Raw genomic sequence first — 22,969 nt, forward strand, 5'->3', positions numbered from 1 at the left:
AATCTATACTAATATTATAAAGAGGTAATGTTTGTAAGTAAGTAAGTAAGTTTGGATGTAGCGGGTAATCCCCAATTTCAAAAATTCTTTCACCAATATTTAGATTGTAACTTCAGGGTGGACATAGGCTGTATATTATTCCATTAAACATTCATATAAATTAAAAGATATAATCTAGGTTAAGGCTTTTATGTCCAACAGATGGCGCTACGAGTACAACACCCTAAGTTTGCTTTTCTGTGAAAATGAACTAAAGCAGATCATCTTCTATCTACTTATATAAATAAAAATGTAATGTTCGTTTGTTCCTACTGATTCCTTTGAAATTTTCACACAACGCTGAATTCGAATACACACGTGTTTTTATATAATATACATATCGAAATTCAACCCCACTGAAGGGAGATTGTTATGATTAAGGCTTACCGTGAAGAACTTGGCTTCTATTATACTATTTTAGATGTGGGTTTTTGCATTTTTGATTGCGTTTTAATAGGGTATGTCAACAGAATGTACACTAATAAGAAATTTTTTGAAAAATTTTTCCCCCACGGAGGAAGTGTTATACATTTATAACAGATACATTTTGAGCCACAACAACGCATGGCAGGGTCTGCTAGTTATTATTAATATTATTTTTATTTTATTTTATTTTATTTTTTATTTTTGCATTAATGCAATATATGCAAATTTTCAATGTGATATGACACAAGCCAAATGTGGGTTTTCTTTATTACATTTTCAAATGTCTTTCAAAGAGATTTTCTGGAAACAGTTTATAAATTCAGACATGCAATTGTCACTTTTTAAAACTTATCTTATGTTATACTTTATTTTAATCATACTTTACAGCAGGAGTTTCACATATGTTAGTTTCATACTTTTAATTGTAAAAATACTTTTATATTTTCATTTCTAAGTACTTATACAATTACATCAATTCTTAAAAACTAACTTTTAAGATCAATTATCAGTTTAACTTCAAAATTATTTTAAGTTATAGACATTTTGGTAATATTTTTATAATCTTACTTTATAATTAATTGAAATCTAATAAAAATACTATATTAAAATCAAACTTGAAAGTAGTGCATTTTGAAATTTATCATACACAATTAAACTACTCCTTGTTTTGATTATTGTTATCAATCAGAGTTAAATTCAGTAACTGTGTTATGTAAAAATGAAAAAATATTTTAGAATATTGAGCCTGAAATGCATGGAAAGTTTTTAGGAAAATAAAAATATTACTACTAGAATGCAGAAATTACCAGTAACAACTAATTAAATACTCTTCTAAGAAAATAATTACTTCCTTTATAAAAAATTTAATTTTTTAATTGTGTAATTATTAGACTGATATTAAAATTTGTTACATAATTATTCCTTTATAATAATAATAAAAAAATAAACACAATATTTATTTAAAGTATTTAACTTTCTTTTAATATTGTAATAGTTAATTGTAAAATTTCTGGCTATACATACTTATTTACAAATATATGAAAACACATTCAATAAGATTTTAGCTTAAAAATTTATTATATTTTTGAATTAGAAAAGCATTTTTTTTCCTCAAATAGAGAGGAAATTTAATAACAGTAATAATCATATTAAAACAGGACAATTACAGTAGGGTTTTATTCAGTATTAAATATACACAATTCATATTTTTGCATATGACAGATGGTTCAATTAACTCTTGGATGCATGTGCATGGGAATAATTCTGACAATGTACATGCTAAATATTATAAAATTTATTGTGGAGCAGAAGTAATGGTATAAAAATTAGAAACAGTGTTCTAATACAGATGGAAAGAAAGCAGGAAAAAATTGTGTGTACACCATGCAAGTTGTGTAAAAGTTAAAATTAAACTAAAACATCTTTTCACATTATATATAAGAAAACTTAAGCTGCATCAGCAGAGTGTTGGGGATGAAAAAGTGTAGCTTCTAGATAGTCAAGAGTATTTCTTATATAACTGTAAGCAGGGGTAAATCCTGACCAAAATTTTATCAATCTGAAAGTTATAATAGGATTACTGGGCCTATCTCTAGCACTAAAAAATAGGCAGAAATGTTAATTAGTGTGAATAAAATAACATATAGTGACAACATATGCAGGGATGGATCTAGGTTTTTTGGGGCCTAGGGCTTATTGGAGTCCAATGGGGCCTTATTTTTTGTTAGATTAAGAATCTTTAAATTGGGTTTTAAAATTCATTTTTAATAACATCAATATCAGAGTTGAAATATATTTATAAAATGCGGTTGAATGACAAATTTTATCAGAAAAAGTATTAAAAATTTATGATGATAATTCAATTTTTGTCTGCCCTTGAGACTTTGGGATTTATGGTTTAAGCCCTATTAGTCCCTATGTAATAGATCAACTCCTGAATGTAGTAACTCACAACAATTCACAACTTAGATTTGAAAGTACACAATACATGTATGCTGACTGGGTATAGCAAGCTTTTGATACAATCTGGCTGTGTTAAATGCTTCAAATGACGTCATGCAAACACACTTGTTTGCTGCGGCAAACCTCCACATGAGCAAGTGGTCAAGTTTCTGCAAGCATCACACTGACTTAAAACAGCTAGCTGCTAGTTGTCAATGTAAAAGCAAACACAAATGATAAAAGAGTTTACATGTTAGAATATATTATTATTGGCATATTTGTTCTCATATAAAAAGAATATTGACAGTCAAAACTTTCTCTTAAGGATGCGGAGCAAGATAGCCCACAGAATTCGCCCCTGACTGTAACAAAAGTACCATATGATACATTTAAAAAACAAAAAAAGAAACTGCAAGTAGAGAGGCATTTCAAGCTGATGGATTGTATAGTACATGATAAAGTGATTTTGAAAATAGAGTGCATTGTTTTTAATTGAAGATCAATACAAACCTGTGGATTTTAATATGACTTCTACCAAGACTTCCTCAACCAACATCATTGCAGATATCACTTTTGTTGCCAGAAAAGGCTAGTTGTAGAACTTTGTAATAAAAAATTATGCAGGAGTGATTGTGAAGCAACTAAGCTTTTCCTGCACATTTGAGGATGCACACCAATGAGAATGAATATAAACCTGAACAGAATGTCAATGAGATGGCATTGTTTTAAAAGACAATACTTCAATGCATCTATTTATGTATATGTGCTTGAAGGTACTGAAGTGAAGCAAGTATCTTCAATTTATCAAGCACAAAATCCAAAATCCTTAGAGCATATAACAAGAATATGATGCTTGTGTATTGGATGGGAAACAAGAAAGTTTGATAACAAAAGAATCTTTTTAGACTGGTTCCACAATTGTTTTATTTCCAAAGTCAAAGAATAAAACTCTCAGGTAAAGATTTCCTTGTGCTAGACAATGTCTCAGGACAACCAAGTGATACAAATGAGTTTTCAAATAATGAAATAGTGGTTGACTATATACATTTTTAATGATACATCTCTTATTCAGCCAACAGCATAAGGAAATTTATGGTTGCATTGCTGTAGCATTGGATAATGACAACAATCTTAGCATCATTCAGTTTAGGAAGAGCTTTACCAAAATTGGCAGTTTCTTTCTAATAAAACAAGTGTTGGAGGAACCAAACACAAATCTGTAACTGCTTGTTGAAGAACTTGTGGCCTGAGGCTGCAAAGGACATCACTTCAGATGAACTGCAAAACATTTCAGACATACAGCATGAGAAAACCACTACAAAAATAAAGCAGTTCACAGAGAAAATTTGTGCATATGATTTGAGTACTTTTAAGAGGACCTCAAGGACTTAATTTTAGATATAACCATATTGCGGGATCGGTACTGACAGATCCAGCAAAAATTAGTCTTGAAGCGAAGATTGGACAGAGGTCCAAGTAGTGCAATTGGCACTGTCTTCATGGTAAGCAGGAGTTGTGGATTCAAGTCCTTCTCCAGGCAAATCTTTTCTTCCCGAATATTCTAAAATTAAAATTTATTTATTTATAATTATTACATTTAACAAGACATGACAGCTGCCACCTTTCAAATTGCTTATTCATTAATAATTATTTAGCCTTATATTCTGATAATGAATCTTGTTTTAAATCTCACTATTATGGATCAGGTTATAACATTGATTAATCTAGAAATACATTATAATGTTTATGTGATACCTGCTAACACAACCCTCATTATAAAACAAGACCATACTATAATTCATTGATTAATATTGTTATCAATAAAAGTTAATCTTGTTATTCATATGTAGAATTATATATTATTACAAATTAATCTTTTCAGCTTGTCCAGCAGAGTTATTTAATGATCTCTGCAATTCTATGTGTGCAAAGTATATCAAGACTCTAAAAGAAATAAATATTGCATTCCTGCCTTATGAATCACAAGTAAATAACAATTGAATATTTTATTAATATCTAATAAAAATAAGAAACTAAAAGCTTTATCTTAGAATTTATTTTATTAATAGTTAATGAAGTTATAGAATTTTTAAAATAAAGTTGAGATTATTTATATTTTAGGTATTTTCCTTGGATTATCCAGAAACATTCCAGTATTATTATAATGTGTCTCGTTCGTCAGGACGAAATGCCAATTTGGAGCGCATTGCCGAACAAGTTGCCACTCTCTGTGCTACTTTGGGAGAATATCCTTCCATTAGATATCGCAGGTAATTGAAAAAATTCTTAATTCATAAATTTCTTTTAAAATATTTAATATTTAAATTGATTTATTTTAAAAGCTTGAAATTTAAATATAATTTCCCCTCCTAGTGATTTTGATAGAAATGTTGAACTTGCTCAACTGTTCCAGCAAAAGTTAGATGCTTACAAGGCAGATGAATCAACAATGGGCGAGGTTATTTTATATTTGATTTTTTAAAAGATTCTTAGGTTATTTTAATAAGACTGTTAAAAATAAATTTTGTTAGGGTGCAGAAAAATCCAGATCACAGCTCTTAATCTTAGATAGAGGTGTCGATTGTGTTTCTCCCCTTCTTCACGAGCTTACATTCCAGGCAATGGCTTATGATCTGCTTTCAATCGAGAATGATGTTTATAAATTTGAATCTCCCAGTGGACACGATGTCAGAGAAAAAGAGGTACTGTTGGATGAAAATGATGATCTCTGGGTCGAATTACGTCATCAGCATATAGCTATAGTGTCTCAGTAAGCAAAATTATAGTAAATGTCACAATGTTTATGTAATAATAATTTTAGTGATAAAATTTTTGATTATTTAGACAGGTAACAAAAAATTTGAAAAAATTTATTGAAAGCAAAAGAATGACAAGTTCAACTGATAAAACAAGCATGAAAGATCTCTCTCATATGATTAAAAAAATGCCACAGTATCAGAAGGAATTAAGTAAATACTCAACACACTTGCATTTGGCTGAAGATTGCATGAAGTGTTATCAAGGATATGTTGACAAACTGTGTAAAGTTGAACAAGTAAATGATTTGATAGCAATTTATGACAAAGCAATTTTATTTTGTGTAATATTCATTATCTTTTCAATAGGATTTAGCTATGGGAACTGATGCTGAAGGTGAGAAAATTAAAGATCCTATGAGAAATATAGTCCCTATTTTATTGGATGGTAATGTTACAACATATGACAAAATCAGGATTATTTTACTTTATATTTTATCTAAAAACGGTAAGTATATATAATTTGAATTCATATACAAACTATGAAAAGTAATATTCAAAATAAATTTTACAAATTTAGAATAAATAAGTTATTTTTGGTCAAAGATTTTAGGCTTTCTACAGATTTGTTTGAATAACTTTGAACATCTTTAACTTAATTAACAATACACTAGTTACAACCAGAACAAACATATAGGCTATTAAATATAGCTCCACTGATAGAGTTAACACTATAAAAAAAAACAATAATTCATAGATAGTAATGTGTCTTGTCACTTTTATTTCTTAGATATCTCTCTAAAAATTTGGACTTACTAAAACATGCATTTCTATGTAAATTGCAGTTTCCATGCTCTGAGCAACTTCAGTTTCTCTTGAGTTAAAATTAATCTAGAATGGCATAGGAATCTGCCAAGTGATGTTATAGTTGCTCAATAAAACTTTATAAATATTTTAAATAAAAATATAACCAATATCTGAGCTATACATTTTTGTAAATTTTTCAATTTGTAGTTTTAAATTAAATATGTAGTGTTATTTTTAACAATATAAAAACAATTTTAATGGTTCCAATAATGTGTTCCAATAAACTACCGTATTTTATGGACTATAAGACTCACCTTAATTTTTAAGCAATTTTTTTAAAAAATAAATTTTTACTGCCTATGGTAAATTCAATCCTTTTATACGGATTGAAGCAAACGCTGATCCACCAATCAACGCTCAGTAGCGCTATCGGACGTCCGCTGATCGCTGGCCAATCCGCGGTCGTCTCATGATCCGAGTTTCTATGGCGACAACCATTGCTGGTTGGAAGAGAGAAAAAGCGCGGGAATCGTACGTCCAGACGATTCTATCCCGACACCCCGCAACTCGTGTTCGTTTCATCAATGCACTGCTGCTGCCAGTTGAATTCAATGTTGCCAGATAGAGATAGGTTTCCCGCGGCATCAAATATATGGCCATTTTTAAGACGGGAATTTTAAATCAAACACTGGACATTTTTATATTAATTTCGAGTATAAGACGCACCTGAATTTTGGAGGCAATTTTTCGAAGAAAAAAGTGCGTCTTATAGTCCGTAAAATACGGTAAATGTTTTTTTTAGTATAGTTGTTATTAACAGTTTTACTTTATATTTGTATTTTAATAATTGCAATTCAAAATGTCAGCCTTTTCTTTCGAGAACACTTTTTCAAATGTATACAAAATAACTTTTACAAAACTGTTCAGAGGTTATTTTGTATGGTTAAAGACTGCAGACAGGAATATTAAAAATATTCCTTTCTCATGTGTTCAGATTTTCTTGTTCTTTTTTTCCAATTGTTGTACTTCATAAATTTCTTTAAGTTAACAAATACTGGACTTATCATACAGGGAAAGGTTTTATAAGAGTAAAATTAATCACTTTGAATTGTCTCTTTTGGATGCATTTTATGTCTGAACCCCTCTTCAGCAGTTGACAATTCTTATATAAAAAAAAAAAGGTCCTGGGAGGGAGTCAGAGTTGTTATATATCAATATTTTGAACTAAAAACTATGTAAACTATTCCAGAATTTTAAAATTTTTCCTAAAATTTGGTAAATAAATTCATACAGAATAATTGTATTCTGCACAACTTATTAGTTTAATAGATTTTTATAAATAAAATTACATGAATAATAAAAAATTACAATAGGTTTCTGTCTGTGGACTTTGTTCAAAGATCTGGCTGTAATTTGAAATTATTTTTATCAATTTCATAAACTTAAAGATAAATAAGAGACATCTTATTGATTTTTTCTAGTATTTTCAATTCAAGTTAAAATGATTTTTGAATTTTTGAGCAAGTATATTTTAAAAACACAGAATTTTTAAATAAAATACAGTAGAGCATCAATTATCCGACTCAATTGGGGACTCAGGTTGGTCAGCTAACGAAAAGAATGAAAAAAAATACATTATTAGTATAGTATATTAGTATATCCCATGTAATTAGTATATTAGTATATCGCTATTAACCAACTTTGCGTTGAATTTTCATTGATGTTAAGCCTAACAAATTTTTTTTAAAATAATAATCGTTGCTATTGTATCGTTAAAAATTATTTTATTGCTCACAAAACAAACAACCACTCATAAAAGTCTGGTTTAAATACTGGCCTCCCTTCAATGGTCGAGCCTATGTTGCCAGCTAAAACACACAAAATTTAACAAAAATAATATTAAAGTAGCCAAGACATAGCTAAATATTGTAGTGCCACATCACTAGTGGACATTTGAAATTTGCCGACTAGAACGGTCGGTTAACCGATGTGACGGTTAATCGGGGGTTGGATAATCAATGCTCTACTGTATAATTCTTTATCCTGTAATAGTATTATTGTATTAAAAATTGAAATTTCTATATATAATTTGTTTTATAAGGCTGACTGACCTTTTTTTTATTAATTAGGTATTTCTGAAGAAAATTTGACAAAATTAATCCAACATGCTCAAATTCCACCAACAGAAAAATGTATTATTACAAATATGGCTAATCTAGGAACTAACATTGTAATAGATGTAAGTAAACAAATTTTGATGTTATACTATTCAAATTAATTAAAAATTTGTTGAAGAAATGTCATTTATACATAAAAATATTCATGAAAAATGGTTAAAATTCTGTTTTTTAGATTTTTTTAGAGGTAGACCCAGTCCATAGCTTTTCTCGCTATATTGGCTTTCATGGCTTTCTCAAGTCAACAAAAGCATCACTTTCCCAACTTTGCTTTCATTAATACAGGTTTCATGGCAAAGCAAATGACTAAAATAAATCAATAGTCATCAATTATTGAAGCCTGCCAATAGAGGGGACCAAAGTTATTTTGTGTTTGAAAAATTAACATGATAATTATAGAGACTTTAATTAAATTTTCTTCAGAACCCAGATTACAAAATAACTCTGTCTCTGTATTATTTTAGTGCAATTAGAATTTCCAACGGCAGAGTGAGACAATAGTTTTTGGTACTTGAATTGGCTTGTTTGCTATCACAAGCTCATAAGGATTGCATGTGAAAAGTATTCAAACATCTAGCACAAGTTCTTGGGGATGAAACTTTTTACAATCAAATGTTTTTCAATTCTTGCATTTGAATACTCTACTCTCATTTTTAGTTGATTCGGATTAAGCCTAGTAATATGATGTTAATATATATAAAAATGATTTTACTATAAAAATTGAACATAACTGTGTGACATTTATCTGGTATCATTTAATTAATTAAAGACAAAAAAGAAGTACTAAAGCCTGTTCAAAATGGAAAAAATAATTCAATACTTTTACAATAATCAACCCACAACAAGGTCATGATTTGTAACCTCTGGGACTTTGGCAACATATTTTACTTTCCTGTTTTTGCTTTGTGCCATTATGCAATCCTAATTAAGCTGATATTCATGACAATGAGCATTCAAGCTAAATTGTAGCAGTGAAAAAATGAGAATAAACTTTATTACTAGCTTGCATATCATTGGCAAATATTATTTTAGTATTTAGTGTGCTTGACTGTTATGGAATATGGTGGTATTCAGCAAGCATAAAGCCTGAAACTCTAAGAACATGTATGCAGCCTAGCAGAAGCACAAAGTTCACTTTGCATCCAAAATAGGTTGCTCGTCACTGTCCCTAACAGTGTAACATTTAGTTTATTTACTTCAAGACACACTGGGAAGATATTTAATTAATTATTAAATTGTTGTTCAAATAAAACTTGTACAATTATTCCATTATTATTGAACTTATAAATTGCGAATTCATTATAAAAATACTACAGTACTTATTTAGTAACATAGATGTGAGGTTAATTGATATAAAAGAATTAAAATGACTGAACCGAGATCTTCAGAAATGTTAATCATTTGTACAATACAGTACATGGGTGTATTTATGTAAAAATTCATCTACAGCCACAAGGACATACCCAGGATCTGAACTGGGGGGGCAACTCTTATTAGGTTCAAGGAAGTGGGGAGGGAGAGTGAAACATTCTTTTCTACCATCTCATGGTGTTCTTTCACAAAATTCTGATGCATGCTCATCAGGCATAATCCAGTCAGCCAGGTCTTCACTCTTTAAGCCAGGTCTTCACTCTTTGAAATGTACTGAAGGATTGTTCTACGGTCACCGTAGTGAATGGAATAGTGATCAGAATTGTGAATGATTTTCTCATGGCAGAAAAAAAATATAAGTTTTGTTAAACAGGTCAATGATTTCTATATCCCTTAATTTGTCTTCCAGTAAATTCTTCTTCATCCACAAATTATATCAAAGATCCAGTTCTCTGGTGACATCATCCAACTCATAAAAATTTGTAAACAGTTCTGCATTCTTGTGTAAATCTGAGATACTCATTTTGGTCATGTATAAAGGGTGTAGTTTTGTTAATGCAAAGACTGGGGTATTTTCTTGGGAAAATCGAATATTTAACAATGATGTAAGCAAATTCAGATATGGTATAATTAGTGAACACTACCAGTATTCATAGTCATTGTCTGATGGCAGATTGCTCCTGTGTTTTTGCTTATGAGCAAGACTTGGAACACAAATTTCTATTTCCAATTCCATTGACATGTCTTGTGCTTTTTTAAGTAATTTGCCAGTGATTCAATCTCCATCCTTATAGTCATTTTTAAGTATGTCAAGGATTCCTGTAATGCGTTCTCCCACTGCGATTAAGTCCACGGTCTTTGTTTGCAAGGCATTAACTACTGGTTCCAACATTACTGAGTATTTTGCTATAGTAATTAGGGCAATGATAAACAATGGTTTTGTAACTGCTGAATGCAACTGGTATGCAGATTTTCTTGTGACATAATTTCCTTCCATGGATAATTTTCCTAGTGCTTTCACAAGCTCTGAAAAATTTTGAGAAAATTTTCGAATCAATTTATATTTCTCCGACCATCTTGTTTTACACATTCATGATAGATTTGGAGTGTAATTCCTACAAGCAGTTAAAAAAAAAGTTTATTGTATCCATTATAGTGGCAGTAATATTTTTAATTTCAGGTACCTTGTTTGTATCATTCACCACAATATTGAGTTTGTGTCTTGAGCAGTGAAAGTATATTCCTCGAGAATATTTCTTCCTTAAAATTGCTTGTACACTATCCTCTTTGCCTGCCATTGTAGAGCAGCGATCGAAACCAAATCCAATGCAATATTCTGGTGGAAGTTTCTAACCAACCATAAAATTGTCAATTGCTTCTGTGATTGATGAGGCTTTTAGTTCCACAAAACCTACAAATTTTTTTCAAATTTTTTCCTTTGCTTTCATCATAGAGTTGCAAGCCAATTGATACATCTGTACTGTGTGTCAATTACAATTTTTCTAGGGAGGGGCAGCTGTCCTCCCTAGCCCTTCTCTGGGTGTGCCCTTGTGCAGCCACGTGTTGCATCTCATGAGATGCAACACATGTGGCAGCTGCCCCTCCTTATCTCCTTATCAATGAGAGATAGCACATGGCAAGGGTGTTATAGGATTACTTCTACTGCATTTCCACACTTCCCTGGCCTGCCTGGTTCTCTGATTTATCACCAATTGAGCATGTCTGGGATTACCTGGGATGCCAAGTTGTACAGCCTAGGACCAGGGATGGTAAACCTTTTTGAGCCCATATACCATATAGTAAGCATACTTAGCTTTAAAGATGTTTGTGTGCCAAAGTTTTAGATATAATACAACTTAAACTTCATATGAAATATCACATGAAAAGAAAGTAAATATTTTTACTTTATTTTAAATTTCATTTGCCTGAAGATGATGAACATAAGTTTGTTAAAAGTAAAAAGCTGTTAATGCCGCACTCCATGTATATTTTTACTTTCTTTAAATGTCATTATTCTAAGTCTAAAACTTTAAAAAGAAATTAAATGCATATGCTTTAATTAGAATAAATGTAAAAAAACTGGCTAAAAGGATGATCAGATGATAAACCAATAGGATGATTGAAAAAGATATATCATACAATTTCGATTTATCATCTATTAAATGCCAGATGATTTCTCCTTATGTGACACAGATTTGCCACCCCTTGCCTAAGTTTGGCTAAACTAGAGGACTGCTTGCAGCAACTGTGGACTGAGATGCTGCAAGACATCTTTATGCCTTCATGCTGCCTGTATTACATTGTATATTTATGAAACAGGTTATTAAAACCTCCTTTCATTTGTAGTGTTTTCTGCAATAAATGATTGTTTTGCTTTCATTTTGTAATTACTTACTTATACCATTACACTCACACATGTACAATTTCAATTCCTTCTTGGTGTGCTAATTTTTATGGCGGTGAGAGTACTACTAGTGGTAGTTGGTAGTTCATTTTATAATATACATAATTTGCCTTGGAGTCAATATATTATATTAAACAGAATCAATTATAATTTATTAAATGTTGTTACATTTAAAAAATCATTATCTACAGGCAACAATTTAAATTTTTAAAATATAATTTTTTCTGAGCAGTAAATCATTCCTCGGGTATTTAATAGGCTGGACGTAGAAAACTCTATCAGGTGCCACGAAAGGAACGTATTTCAGAACAAACATATCAGATGTCCAGATGGACTCCTGTAATTAAAGATATCATGGAGGTAAGCCGTGTCAATAATTATGCATCAAAGTAAATGATGTTATATTTCTATAATACAAATATAATAATTTGCAGTTTTTTGTAGGATGCTATTGAAGATAGGTTAGATGTCAAGCATTTTCCTTTTCTTGTCGCTCGAACTGCTACAACTGGATATGGTAGAGCTCCTCCCACTAGGTAATTTTTTTGGTTAAATCAAAAGAACATATTAGATATAAAACATTTGTTATAATAATCAAATAATATATTTTCAGTGTAAGATATAGACAATGGCTCAAAGATAAAAATGCTCCTAATGTAAAGAATTTTCCTAGACTAATTATATTCATTGTGGGTGGTGTCACTTATTCTGAAATGAGATGTGCATATGAAGTTACCAAAGAACAAAAGAATTGGGAAGTTATAATCGGTAAATATAAATACTAATCAACTAATTAATAATATAATTACTGTGCTTTGTATATTTACATACCTATTTTTTCACATTGTGGGTTTTATTTTTCATTATTATTAAAATGTACTGTACTTGACATAGTAACAAATAATTTCAAAATTTCATTAAATTTGAAAGAACATTAAGATTATTATTTATGTACACCATTATAAATAATATAAGATAGTTTTCAACATTTTAATATTTACAAATCTTGACCAAAAATATAGACACTCCATATAAATGCATAAATAATTCAATTGTGTATGCATATTACATTCTCTACTTTATAGATATAAAAGAAGCCTATGGATAAATATTGGGTCTAGCCATTAATGTCTTTTTTTTTCTAAATTTTGTTTTCATGCTATAGTAGTTGATTGATGTATTATACAAGTTAAGTATTAATTGCTAATTAATAAGTTTTATTAATCAAAAAACCATTATGAATATTGTTAAGAACATTTAAGATACATAAAGCCACATGAACTTTATCATATATTTATGAAAGGGTAACAATGGTTACAGCAACCAACATGTGTAGTGTACATGACAGGATCAAAATCCTCGCTCTTTAAATTTTTTAAACCATTCTTTAGACTCTGGATGATCTGACTTAGAAAATGCCAAAATTGCTGCAGTAATGGAAATTGACCCAAAACTATAGACTGTGTAACAAGAGTAGACATGAATCAGTCTAAATAGAAAGGGTCTATGTTAGATGAAAGGGCCATATGTGTGGGAGTTGCTACATGGAACAGTAATTTCTAAAAAAAAGGTAAAAACAATAAATTTATATGTGATAAAGATAAATCCAACTGAAAGAGATCAGATCCATGTGTAAAATTTCACATATTTTCCCTTTCACCTGACATAGACTCTTTCAGCTCAGGCTGACTCAAAATCTGCACAGCAAAAGAGAAGATATAGCTGTAAATCTGCACAGCAAAACAGAAGATATAGCTGTAAGGAAAATGAACAAGAATGGGATGCATGATATTGGTTCCATGTGATCTTACAGAACAAAATCACCTGAAACAATTATCAGTATGTGTTGCTAGGCAAGAGCAAACAGAATAGTAAGTGAAACAAGATAATTGGATATTATATGCCATTTGTAAAAGACATCTCCAGTGGTTTATCCAAAGGCCACTCAAGCTCCAGAACTAAAGTATAGCCTTCATTTTTGAAAAATGTTGTGTGTATGATGGGAATGTGAGAGAATACTGCACTTCATTTGGAATCAACAACTAGATGCTGCTTTATATCTCCAGCAATTAGAAAAACTCCAAATTTGACAAACAAAATGAAGGGTTCTCATTATAAATACAAACCTTCTTTTGGTTGCAAATCTTTTTAAATGGGATACAAAAAACACATACAGGAAATCTTCATTAATTCAAACTCAGTATAGTTACAAGCTAATGAGATTTCAAACCATTTGTTATAACAGGATACAGAGCTTTAGGGAATGCATATGTTAACTTGTTTGTTTAGATTGAATTGTCTCCATACTATAAAACTAGACCAAGAACAACTCTAATCTGGTCAATGTGGCTTTGCTTTTACAGTAACACAAACAGTAACACTTTACCTATGGAATATCCTTTTTTTCCTTATCTCGTAAAATACGGTTGGATTTTGGGATTGCAAGATTGGGCTACAAATAGCAGATTGAGATGTTTATAGGGCTCTAGGCTACTAATTTGGATGACTTGCTACTTTTTGGGCTACATTTCCAGGAAATTACTTTTTTTTTTTAAACCTAACTGGCAAACAGTGAAGTTATTACAGGACACATGCTGTTTACCTGCAGTTTATTTATATTATTAATTAATGAAAATAGCATTCAGTATATGTGTAGCCATATTCCATTTGCTTAATAAATTACATCAGTTATGTGACATTTGGCATATTTTACGGAAATATGTAAATCTCTGATAATTTGAAGTCGCGAATATTTCATCCCTTGAATTTCAATCTAATGAGGATGGAGGATTTCCTCTGTGGTTTTTTTTTTCCTTTACTTGGAGAATTTGAATTGGCCAAACAAATTAACTTAAAAATTTAACAAAAAGAAACGATATTCTATCAGAGACACCTAATATAATCAGATAGTACTGTTAATAATCTGAAATTGTCAGCCAAGAAAACATTCATCAAAATCAGTATATTTTGGAATCCTTTGTTTTTAACAAAAAAGTCATGCATTTAAAAATTTTTACAATTAAAAAAAGTAGGTATTTGGGGTATTCTACAGTTTTCTGTTATGGCTGTGGTATGTGGAAGTAAATTTTTAAAATTCTAGTTAGCTTCTTTCTAAAGTTATCATAGGAAACTCTTCATTTTGATATTAGTAGTAATGAACATTTAATATGGTTTTTTTCTAGTTTTCATCTTAATAAAATCACTTCAGTAAATATATCTTAAAGTTAATATTGATACTGAAATGTCTACACTTAAGGTCAACACTGCATTAAAAAAATTCTTGTAAATATTTTAATATAGAATTTTTTTCAAACCTCTGTAAACCAATGCAGTAAACCTGTCACAGAAATTTTAATTATAAATATGATGATCTGTTATAAACTTAACTGTTTTAAAAGTTAATAAAAAATAAATATTAGTAAGTGCAAAATCTAATTAGGCTATTTTCTTGTCTGAAATGTGGTTTATGAGAACAATATAGCTGTTTTCAGCTACAGAATTAGCAACACTGGTTACATTGTATCCTCATTCAATCAGTTACGGAGTAAACTGTAAAAAATTAATTGTACTGTGTAAATCCCATTAGCTACTATTTTTTAAATTGCCAACATAAATATGTTGTTTCAATTTAAATGCTAAATTGATGTTCTGAAACAAATTGAAAATATTGGAATGTTATGAATAAATTTAACATTTGAGGTTTTGACTGTATTGAAACTTGTTAAAACTTTCACTCTTTAATAGCTGCATTAGATAGTAAGTAAAAATAATCATAAGCACATACATGTTTAATGTTTTTAAAATAAAAAAAATTCAAATTAAATTTAAATACATATCAGTTTACATCAACTTTACAACTTGAATGAAATGTAATAACTGGTAAGATACCAGAAGACTTCAAGTTAATACCTATTCTGAATAAAAAGAAAGCAGAAAAATGTGAACAACAGAAACTTCTGTTGTTCACATTTTTCTGCTGTCACATGCATCAAAGATACTATGCAGAATAATCTATCAAAGACTACAGGGAAGAATAGAACAGAGCTTATTAGATGATCAGTTTGGATTTCAATAGGGAAGGGAAGAAATACTAAACTTAAGATTGATAATCAAATGGCTTATTCATGTTAATAGACAAATATTAATTGCATTTATTGATATCAAGAAAGCTTTCAAAAATATTGATTGGGAGATCATGTTCAGAGTACTGAAAATGCTAGGGCTGACTACAGAGATAAAAGAATTATATTTTAAAACTACATAAAAACTAGACAGCATTTATAGGCTGGGAAGAGGAGCAAAAATCAAAAAAGGAATATGGCAGGGATGTGGTCTTTCTCCATTTCTACTCAATAAGTAAAAGAAGCAATTAAAAAAATTCCTTGCTACCAACAGATCAGGAGTAAAAATAAATGGAAAATTGTTGACTATGATAAGATACACCAATGACATTGCCCTAATAGCTGAAGACGAAGATGGACTCCAGCAAGCACTTTCCAATCTCATTAAATATTAACAGAGATGAAACATGAAAATTAATAAGACAATGACCAAGGTAATGAAATGCACAAGGGTAGGAAGGTGTATATGTTTGGTTAGAGCAGTTTTTCAACCTTTATCTCACTGCACACTTGAACCTATAAATTTCTGCAGAATAAATCATGGTTTATAAAGTTGTGTTTGTAAACATTCTATCATCATATTACTTGCCACTTAACCTAATTTGCTCTATCTATATTTTTTGTGAATTAAATAAAACAGCACAATAGTTATTTAAATTTATACTTTCCATTTATATAAGAAAAGCAATTAACATTGTCTTAATTTGTGTTTAAAAGTGGCATAATAGCCTTTAGAAATCTGCCCAATGTCCCACTATTTCTAAGTTAAAATAATTTGAAATAAATATAGACAATTATAGATATGTTTTTGATTGAAAGAAAATTTCTCATTTTAAATGAAATAGCCTGGTGTTGTGAACAGATAATTTTGCTTATGAATATATATTTTTTACTATAATTATGTATATGTTTATTTATTATAACAATGAAAAGCTCGTAAAATCAGTTTAGAAGTTTTAATTTTAACATGTACAGTACACTTATTGTTCTTTGGGTTTTTCAAAAATAATTTATTTAAAAACCTTCCAAAATTTTTGTGGTACAGCAGTTGAAAATCACTGGGCTAGAGGGTGAAAAAATCAAAGTGTTTCCCATACCTAGGCAGTATAATCTCCTCTGATGGAAGAAACATAAGAGATGTATCTGCTAGGATGGCACAATCAAAACAAGACTTCTACAAAAAGAGAGGGCAAAAAATATTTCAGTAGAAATTAGAAAACGTTTTATCAAAAGCTTTGTGTGAAGTATAGCATTGAATGGCATGAAAATTTGGATACTACGGGAGGCATAAAAACGTAAACTGGGAGCATTTGAATTCTGGTGCTTGTGACAACTGCTACATGTATTGTGGACAGATCTGAGGAGAAATGAAGACACTTTACCAACTTTTGGCAACAATAGAGGAAGAGGAACATTTCGATCAGACATCAGAAATTCTTCATAGATGTGCACATTCCCCTCTATCTTACCTTCCAGTAAAGTCATGGAAGACCTAGAATTGAATATCTTGGACTGTTAAAAGACCAAGCAGGATGAGCAGTTTCACCACTTGGTAAAACTGCTCACCCAAGACAGGAAAGCTTTATAGCTCAATTGTTATTTTTTCTTTACCATGTTTCCTACCAACCTATAGGTTTGAGGGAAAACCAAGATCAGTTTATGTAGCATACTTAAGATTATATCAGGTCTTCATGTAGAATACTTAGGCTTATATTTCTTGATAATGTAGTTAATATAAGTCATATATCAGCTGATTTAACTTTAATTTCTACAAATTATTATAGTAATTTATTTCCCATCAAAAACCAATGAATTTTCTTTCAGGCAGTGATCATCTATTGACTCCCGAGGGATTCCTCAGCGATCTCAGAGACCTCAGCAGCTGAATGTCAAGAGTGGCTGCGTATTTTTATTTGTCCCTGTGCAATATACTTTAAATGCATTGTTGCAGTTACTACTTTTTGCCCATTCATAACATTAAAAGTTCCATGGCTTTGTTAATTGTGTATCCATGAAAAATTTTAAGAACAAAATCATAAAATTAAAGTACAAAAACAAAACTATTTTTGAGATGTTTTAAAATTAAATGAATTTATATTCTATTTGTATTTTTTCTGCTTTTAATGTTGATGTTGGCATAAAAAAAAATCCTAGTCAACAATATTTTTGTCAATGTTGTGCATTTGTATAATTGTAATAAAAATCTAATAATAAACACAAGAAATCACTTTATTGACTCTCTTTCTAAACACATTATTCTGGTTTTTTGTGAAAGTTTCTCTTGGGAACAATCGGACGCTGACTTCTCAAAATGGCGCTTGCTCGACGCAGTGTTGCCTATAAAAATAGTGCATTTCGTGGTTTAATTTTTCCATTAGAAATACTGTTTTACAGTAAATATGGCAATTTAAAGTTTAAAAGGACATTTACCATTTTCAAGTCACGCCTATAACGATTGGACTTGACAAACTTTTTGATACTAGTCATACTTCTCCTGGCTCCTTTTGTCAGTGGAATTTTAGCTAAATTTCTTACTGGTTTGTTTTGAACTGAAATAAAATCATCACAACATGGTACATGGTATCTATGAACAGTACTATTAATCAAATTAGCAAAACAACTACTTAAATATAAATTGTCAATCACACAGAAAAATTTGGAATTACAGATGATTGCAAACAACTTTTAAAATAAAATCTTACATTTTCTCTTCTTGTACAGAAGATTGATTCCCTTGCCGCTCGTATGGGGTTCGATTGCTATGGCCTTCCTGTGAATCATGCCGCTGTAGCGAGGAGAATGAATATTTTTCAAGTTTAGAGGATCCTATGAAGAAACAAATATTCAAAAAAGTTTAAAACTGGAAATAGCATTAGCGCATGTTTTTTGTTTTAGAATTTTCAATTGCTGCATATTATTTCTAATTTAACTAAGTTGCTGAAAATATCAATCATCATAACATTACATAATATGAAGATTGATGGTAGCCTCATGTTACGTCAAATCTTGCAAAACTTTTTAAACTTTAAATTGGATATAAGAGAAAGATTTGCTACACATTTTTATACATAAATCTCCTGCTATTCCCATTTCAGTATTATTAGTCTCTTTTTCTGTGAAGTCACTGCTTTGTCTTACATCCAAATGCTCTTCCTGTCATTAACCCTTCATCTTTCTTACTTTTTCTTGCTTCCAAAAAATTTAAACTTTTGAAATTTATATTAATTATGATCTAAAGAAGTGAATCTTAGCTGACAAAATTTGAAGTTTTTCATTTTCCATAAAACTATCATCATCTTGCCACCAGCAAATTGCAGAACTTTGCTCAAAGCTGCCTTAACAGAAATATTGTTTGGTATTTGCTGAATGACAAACAAACATCTGGCCAATACCGAGTGGTATGGATGATTTATTTGCAACTTCGCTCAACAAATATTTGGTATTTGCAGTTTCCAACTCCACATCAGTAGGAGTACTGTGTCAAATCAAAGGGGACAAATCCATTCGATATTGGCCATTACTGAGTAGATTTGTTTGCTTGGCATTCGGCAAATATCAAATGTGTGAAATCATCTTTATAAAGATACTTTTGATGCACATAAGAATGAATATATTCTTTCTTCTCTATATTGAGTTCTACTGACTTTGCACATGACAGAAATTATGAGAAAGTAGAAAGTTTATTTTTTTTATAAAATCAAAAATATAAAATAAAAAGGAATTTTCATTTTATTATTATATATAATACTGCAATTCAAATGAAAACAATTCATCAATAATGATAAAAATGCAGACTCGGTTTCTCGTAAGACCAATTCTTAAAGTTTTATTGTCATTTTTCAGATATGAAATTAAAGAAATGCTTTACTAGAAACACAGTAAAACTTTAAGAATTTGAAAGCAAATAAAATAAAATAAATTTTACAAAGCCTCTATAGCCTTTTCCAGAATAAGAATGGAGCTAACATTCTTATGCCAAGTAGAACACATGTTTAAACTGTTACTATAATCTAATTTTCTATTCTTATATATACAGTAGAACCTTGATTATCCAGATCTCTATTATCCAGATTGTTCAAAATAAACAAAAATTTTACGAATTTGCTGATTTGCACTTGGCAAATTACGACACTGTTTATGTACGTGATGGAATGCATAACTTTTTTTGTTTCAACAACGTCTCACCCAGCACAGTGGTCGTAAACTCTTAATTATATTTTACGTCGTAATAAAAATATAACTTGACATACGTATTTATAAATAATTTATATTCAAATTACATCATTTCTATGACCATGGACGACGTGGGCCACCGCCTATGCCTCGCAGTCCGAAGGGCCTCACGCCTCGAAAGTTTATGCATTACTTAAAAGCCACGAACACGACGAAAAAATTTTACTCATCATAAATAGTTTGTCAAATTTTTATTCATAAAAATGCAGTTTCAACTGCTTTTTATTTTATAAAATCCATCTTCTTGTGCCACCAGAGGGCCTTTTAAACAATAGGTAGTCTGTTAGCGCTGGTCAGTAGTAGTCCAAATTCAGTACAAACACTTGTTTCTTGAAAGTTTGATCACGATTTAAATACGGTATTTATTTTTAATATTACCGATATGTCATTGAAAAGAAAATGTGTTGTATTATCATTAAAAGACAAATTAAAGTATTTGTTTCGATTATCGAATTTTTTCTTATCCAGACTAACTTCATCCCCAATTAGTCTGGATAATTGAGGTTCTACTGTATTTGAAATTTCTGACACCTTTTCAAGAAATTTGAGATTTTTTTTTTCAATTATAAATCACACATGATGTAATGTTTAAATTTTCAAAAAACTGAAAATTTAATCACATTTTGAAGAATTTTCATTGCTTATCATTCTGCCACTGCCATAGCTAAGCATTTGAGATCTACAATGTTGGTTCATTCTTATTCCATGAAATACCAAAATTACCATTGAATGTTTTATTTGTAATTCACTCAGTTGTCACAAAAATACATAATGTTTCTAAAAATTACATTTCTTGCATAATAATTTAACTTACTGTGCTGAAATATTTTCTTATATTTCTTTTCTTCACCAGAAAACTCGAACAATTACGAATAACCATCCATTGCAAATCGGTAGACATCTTGACACCTGCCATAAGAGAGACAAGATTAGAAAATTTCATTCCATTAAAATACTTAAACTGCAATGCTACATCAGAAACATTAGCTGAATTCAATTTGAATGTCTCAGCAGTAAGAGCATTAGAGCAGGGCTTCTTAAACTTTTTTTTATTCACGACCCCATTTATGATTGTGATTTTTTTCATGACCCAAAAAATATAAAATAAAGATATATACAAATTTGCAAAAACAATAATGGTATACTACCACAGTTCACTCTTGTGTTACAATGGAACAGAGACAACTGAATACACTGAAAAGTAGTGATGTGCCGGATATCCATATCCATATCCATGGATATCCGAGGGAAAAAAAGATCCGTATCCATTACTTTTTAGCGGATCTTTAACGGATCTTTTATCTTAATGAATTTCATTACTTATATGAAATTTTAAAGATACCGTGTTTCCCCGAAAATAAGACAGTGTCTTATATTAATTTTTGCTCTGAAAAATGCACTAGGTCTTATTTTCAGGGAATGTCTTATTTTTTCCAGGAAGAAGAATTCACATTTATTACTGAACAAAATTCCCAAGTCGAACTTAGATGAGAGTGACGTATATCCTGTATGTCGCCTTTTTATAGCGTCAACATCGGACTCGATGACCAATTAATGCTTACTGAACCGTAGCACTATGCAAATGTCATGTGGCATGATTCCCGCCCGACCAATTAGCCATCACCAGCCGTAACGTTATGCAAATCTGTGATTCCCAAGCCATAGTCTTATGAAAATCATTATGTGGCGTAATTGTCTGCTGACCAATCAGTGGCTGTACTTTCAAAAAGCCAACGGCCACTTTCAAGCATCTGTCAATGACTGTTACAAGTAAAAAAAACTTTGCTAGGTCTTACTTTCGAGGGGAGGCCTTATATTTCGCAATTCAGCAAAATCTGTGCTAGGTCTTATTTTCTGCGGATGTCTTATTTTCGGGGAAACACAGTATTTAGCAATAAAATACTAATAACTTTAATTCAAATCACTTTTTATTTCTTAAAATCACATATTTGGCACATTCATATTGCAAAAATTAAATATTTAAACATTAATTATAGTAAATTACCAGTATAAGGTATTAATTTAACTATCTTTATAGTGAAATCAAACCTCTAATGCTAATTGAAATAATCATCATGGTTATATTATATTATACAGTGGAACCTCGGTATACGACCTTAATCCGTTCCTGGTGTTTGGACTTATACCGAATAGGACGTATACCAAACCAACCTTTCCCATAAGAAGTAATGTAAAAATGATTAATCCATTCTCATGTAAAAAAATGGCTGGCTTTAAACACCTGGCTTTCCTCGCTAGTTTCTGCTTGATTTTTCGTGAGATCAGAATGTATCCTTTTAACTTTCTCGCAAATAATTTCTTCCGATACGCTGTCGCCAGCACACTGTTTTTCAGTTATCCAAAGCAAAAGCAATTTCTTGACATGATCTAATGTCTTTGATCTCTGTTTAGAAATTGATTTAACCCCTTTCGCAACGTTAGCAAATTTAATAATGTCTTTATTTTTTACGATTGTTGATATTGTCGTTCTCGGAATACGGAATGCAACAGTTAAATCTCGTTAAATCTCGAACACGCGTGCCACCTTCATATTTCTCAACAATCTCTTTTTTCAGTTCCGTTGTGATTCTAGTCATTTTTTTATTTTTCTGTTGCCCTTTTGCAATTCATGATTAATAAAAATAATAAAATGTTACTTACAAATTAAAATCAGAAGAAATTTAACAAAGTTAT

The 22,969-nt window shown here is 30.4% G+C and overlaps 2 protein-coding genes across 4 annotated transcripts in view; one reads left to right on the forward strand and one right to left on the reverse strand.

The window, feature by feature from the left end:
- LOC111615105 (protein ROP-like) overlaps positions 1-18,162 on the forward strand; it is a 44,546-nt gene extending 26,384 nt beyond the window's left edge. For all 3 annotated transcript variants that reach the window (XM_023356500.1, XM_023356502.1, XM_023356503.1), the window contains 11 exons: positions 4,289-4,392; positions 4,528-4,676; positions 4,780-4,864; positions 4,938-5,176; positions 5,251-5,461; positions 5,532-5,670; positions 8,099-8,208; positions 12,180-12,281; positions 12,366-12,457; positions 12,535-12,689; positions 17,867-18,162. In XM_023356500.1, coding sequence (XP_023212268.1) covers positions 4,289-4,392; positions 4,528-4,676; positions 4,780-4,864; positions 4,938-5,176; positions 5,251-5,461; positions 5,532-5,670; positions 8,099-8,208; positions 12,180-12,281; positions 12,366-12,457; positions 12,535-12,689; positions 17,867-17,928 — 1,448 coding nt within the window. In that variant the 3' untranslated portion in view covers positions 17,929-18,162. The remainder of the gene's footprint in view (positions 1-4,288; positions 4,393-4,527; positions 4,677-4,779; positions 4,865-4,937; positions 5,177-5,250; positions 5,462-5,531; positions 5,671-8,098; positions 8,209-12,179; positions 12,282-12,365; positions 12,458-12,534; positions 12,690-17,866) is intronic.
- Positions 18,163-18,253: 91 nt separating this feature from the next.
- The window catches only part of LOC111615109 (60S ribosomal protein L28-like), a 10,556-nt gene continuing 5,840 nt past the window's right edge, over positions 18,254-22,969 (reverse strand). Inside the window, exons 2-5 of the mRNA XM_023356507.1 lie at positions 21,090-21,184; positions 18,745-18,868; positions 18,473-18,591; positions 18,254-18,379 (exon numbers count right to left, since the gene is read on the reverse strand). Coding sequence (XP_023212275.1) covers positions 18,296-18,379; positions 18,473-18,591; positions 18,745-18,868; positions 21,090-21,176 — 414 coding nt within the window. The 5' untranslated portion in view covers positions 21,177-21,184 and the 3' untranslated portion in view covers positions 18,254-18,295. The remainder of the gene's footprint in view (positions 18,380-18,472; positions 18,592-18,744; positions 18,869-21,089; positions 21,185-22,969) is intronic.

The sequence above is a fragment of the Centruroides sculpturatus genome, unplaced genomic scaffold (assembly GCF_000671375.1).
Source record: "Centruroides sculpturatus isolate CEXI.00-Female unplaced genomic scaffold, Cexi_2.0 scaffold1408, whole genome shotgun sequence".
NCBI lineage: Eukaryota > Metazoa > Arthropoda > Arachnida > Scorpiones > Buthidae > Centruroides > Centruroides sculpturatus.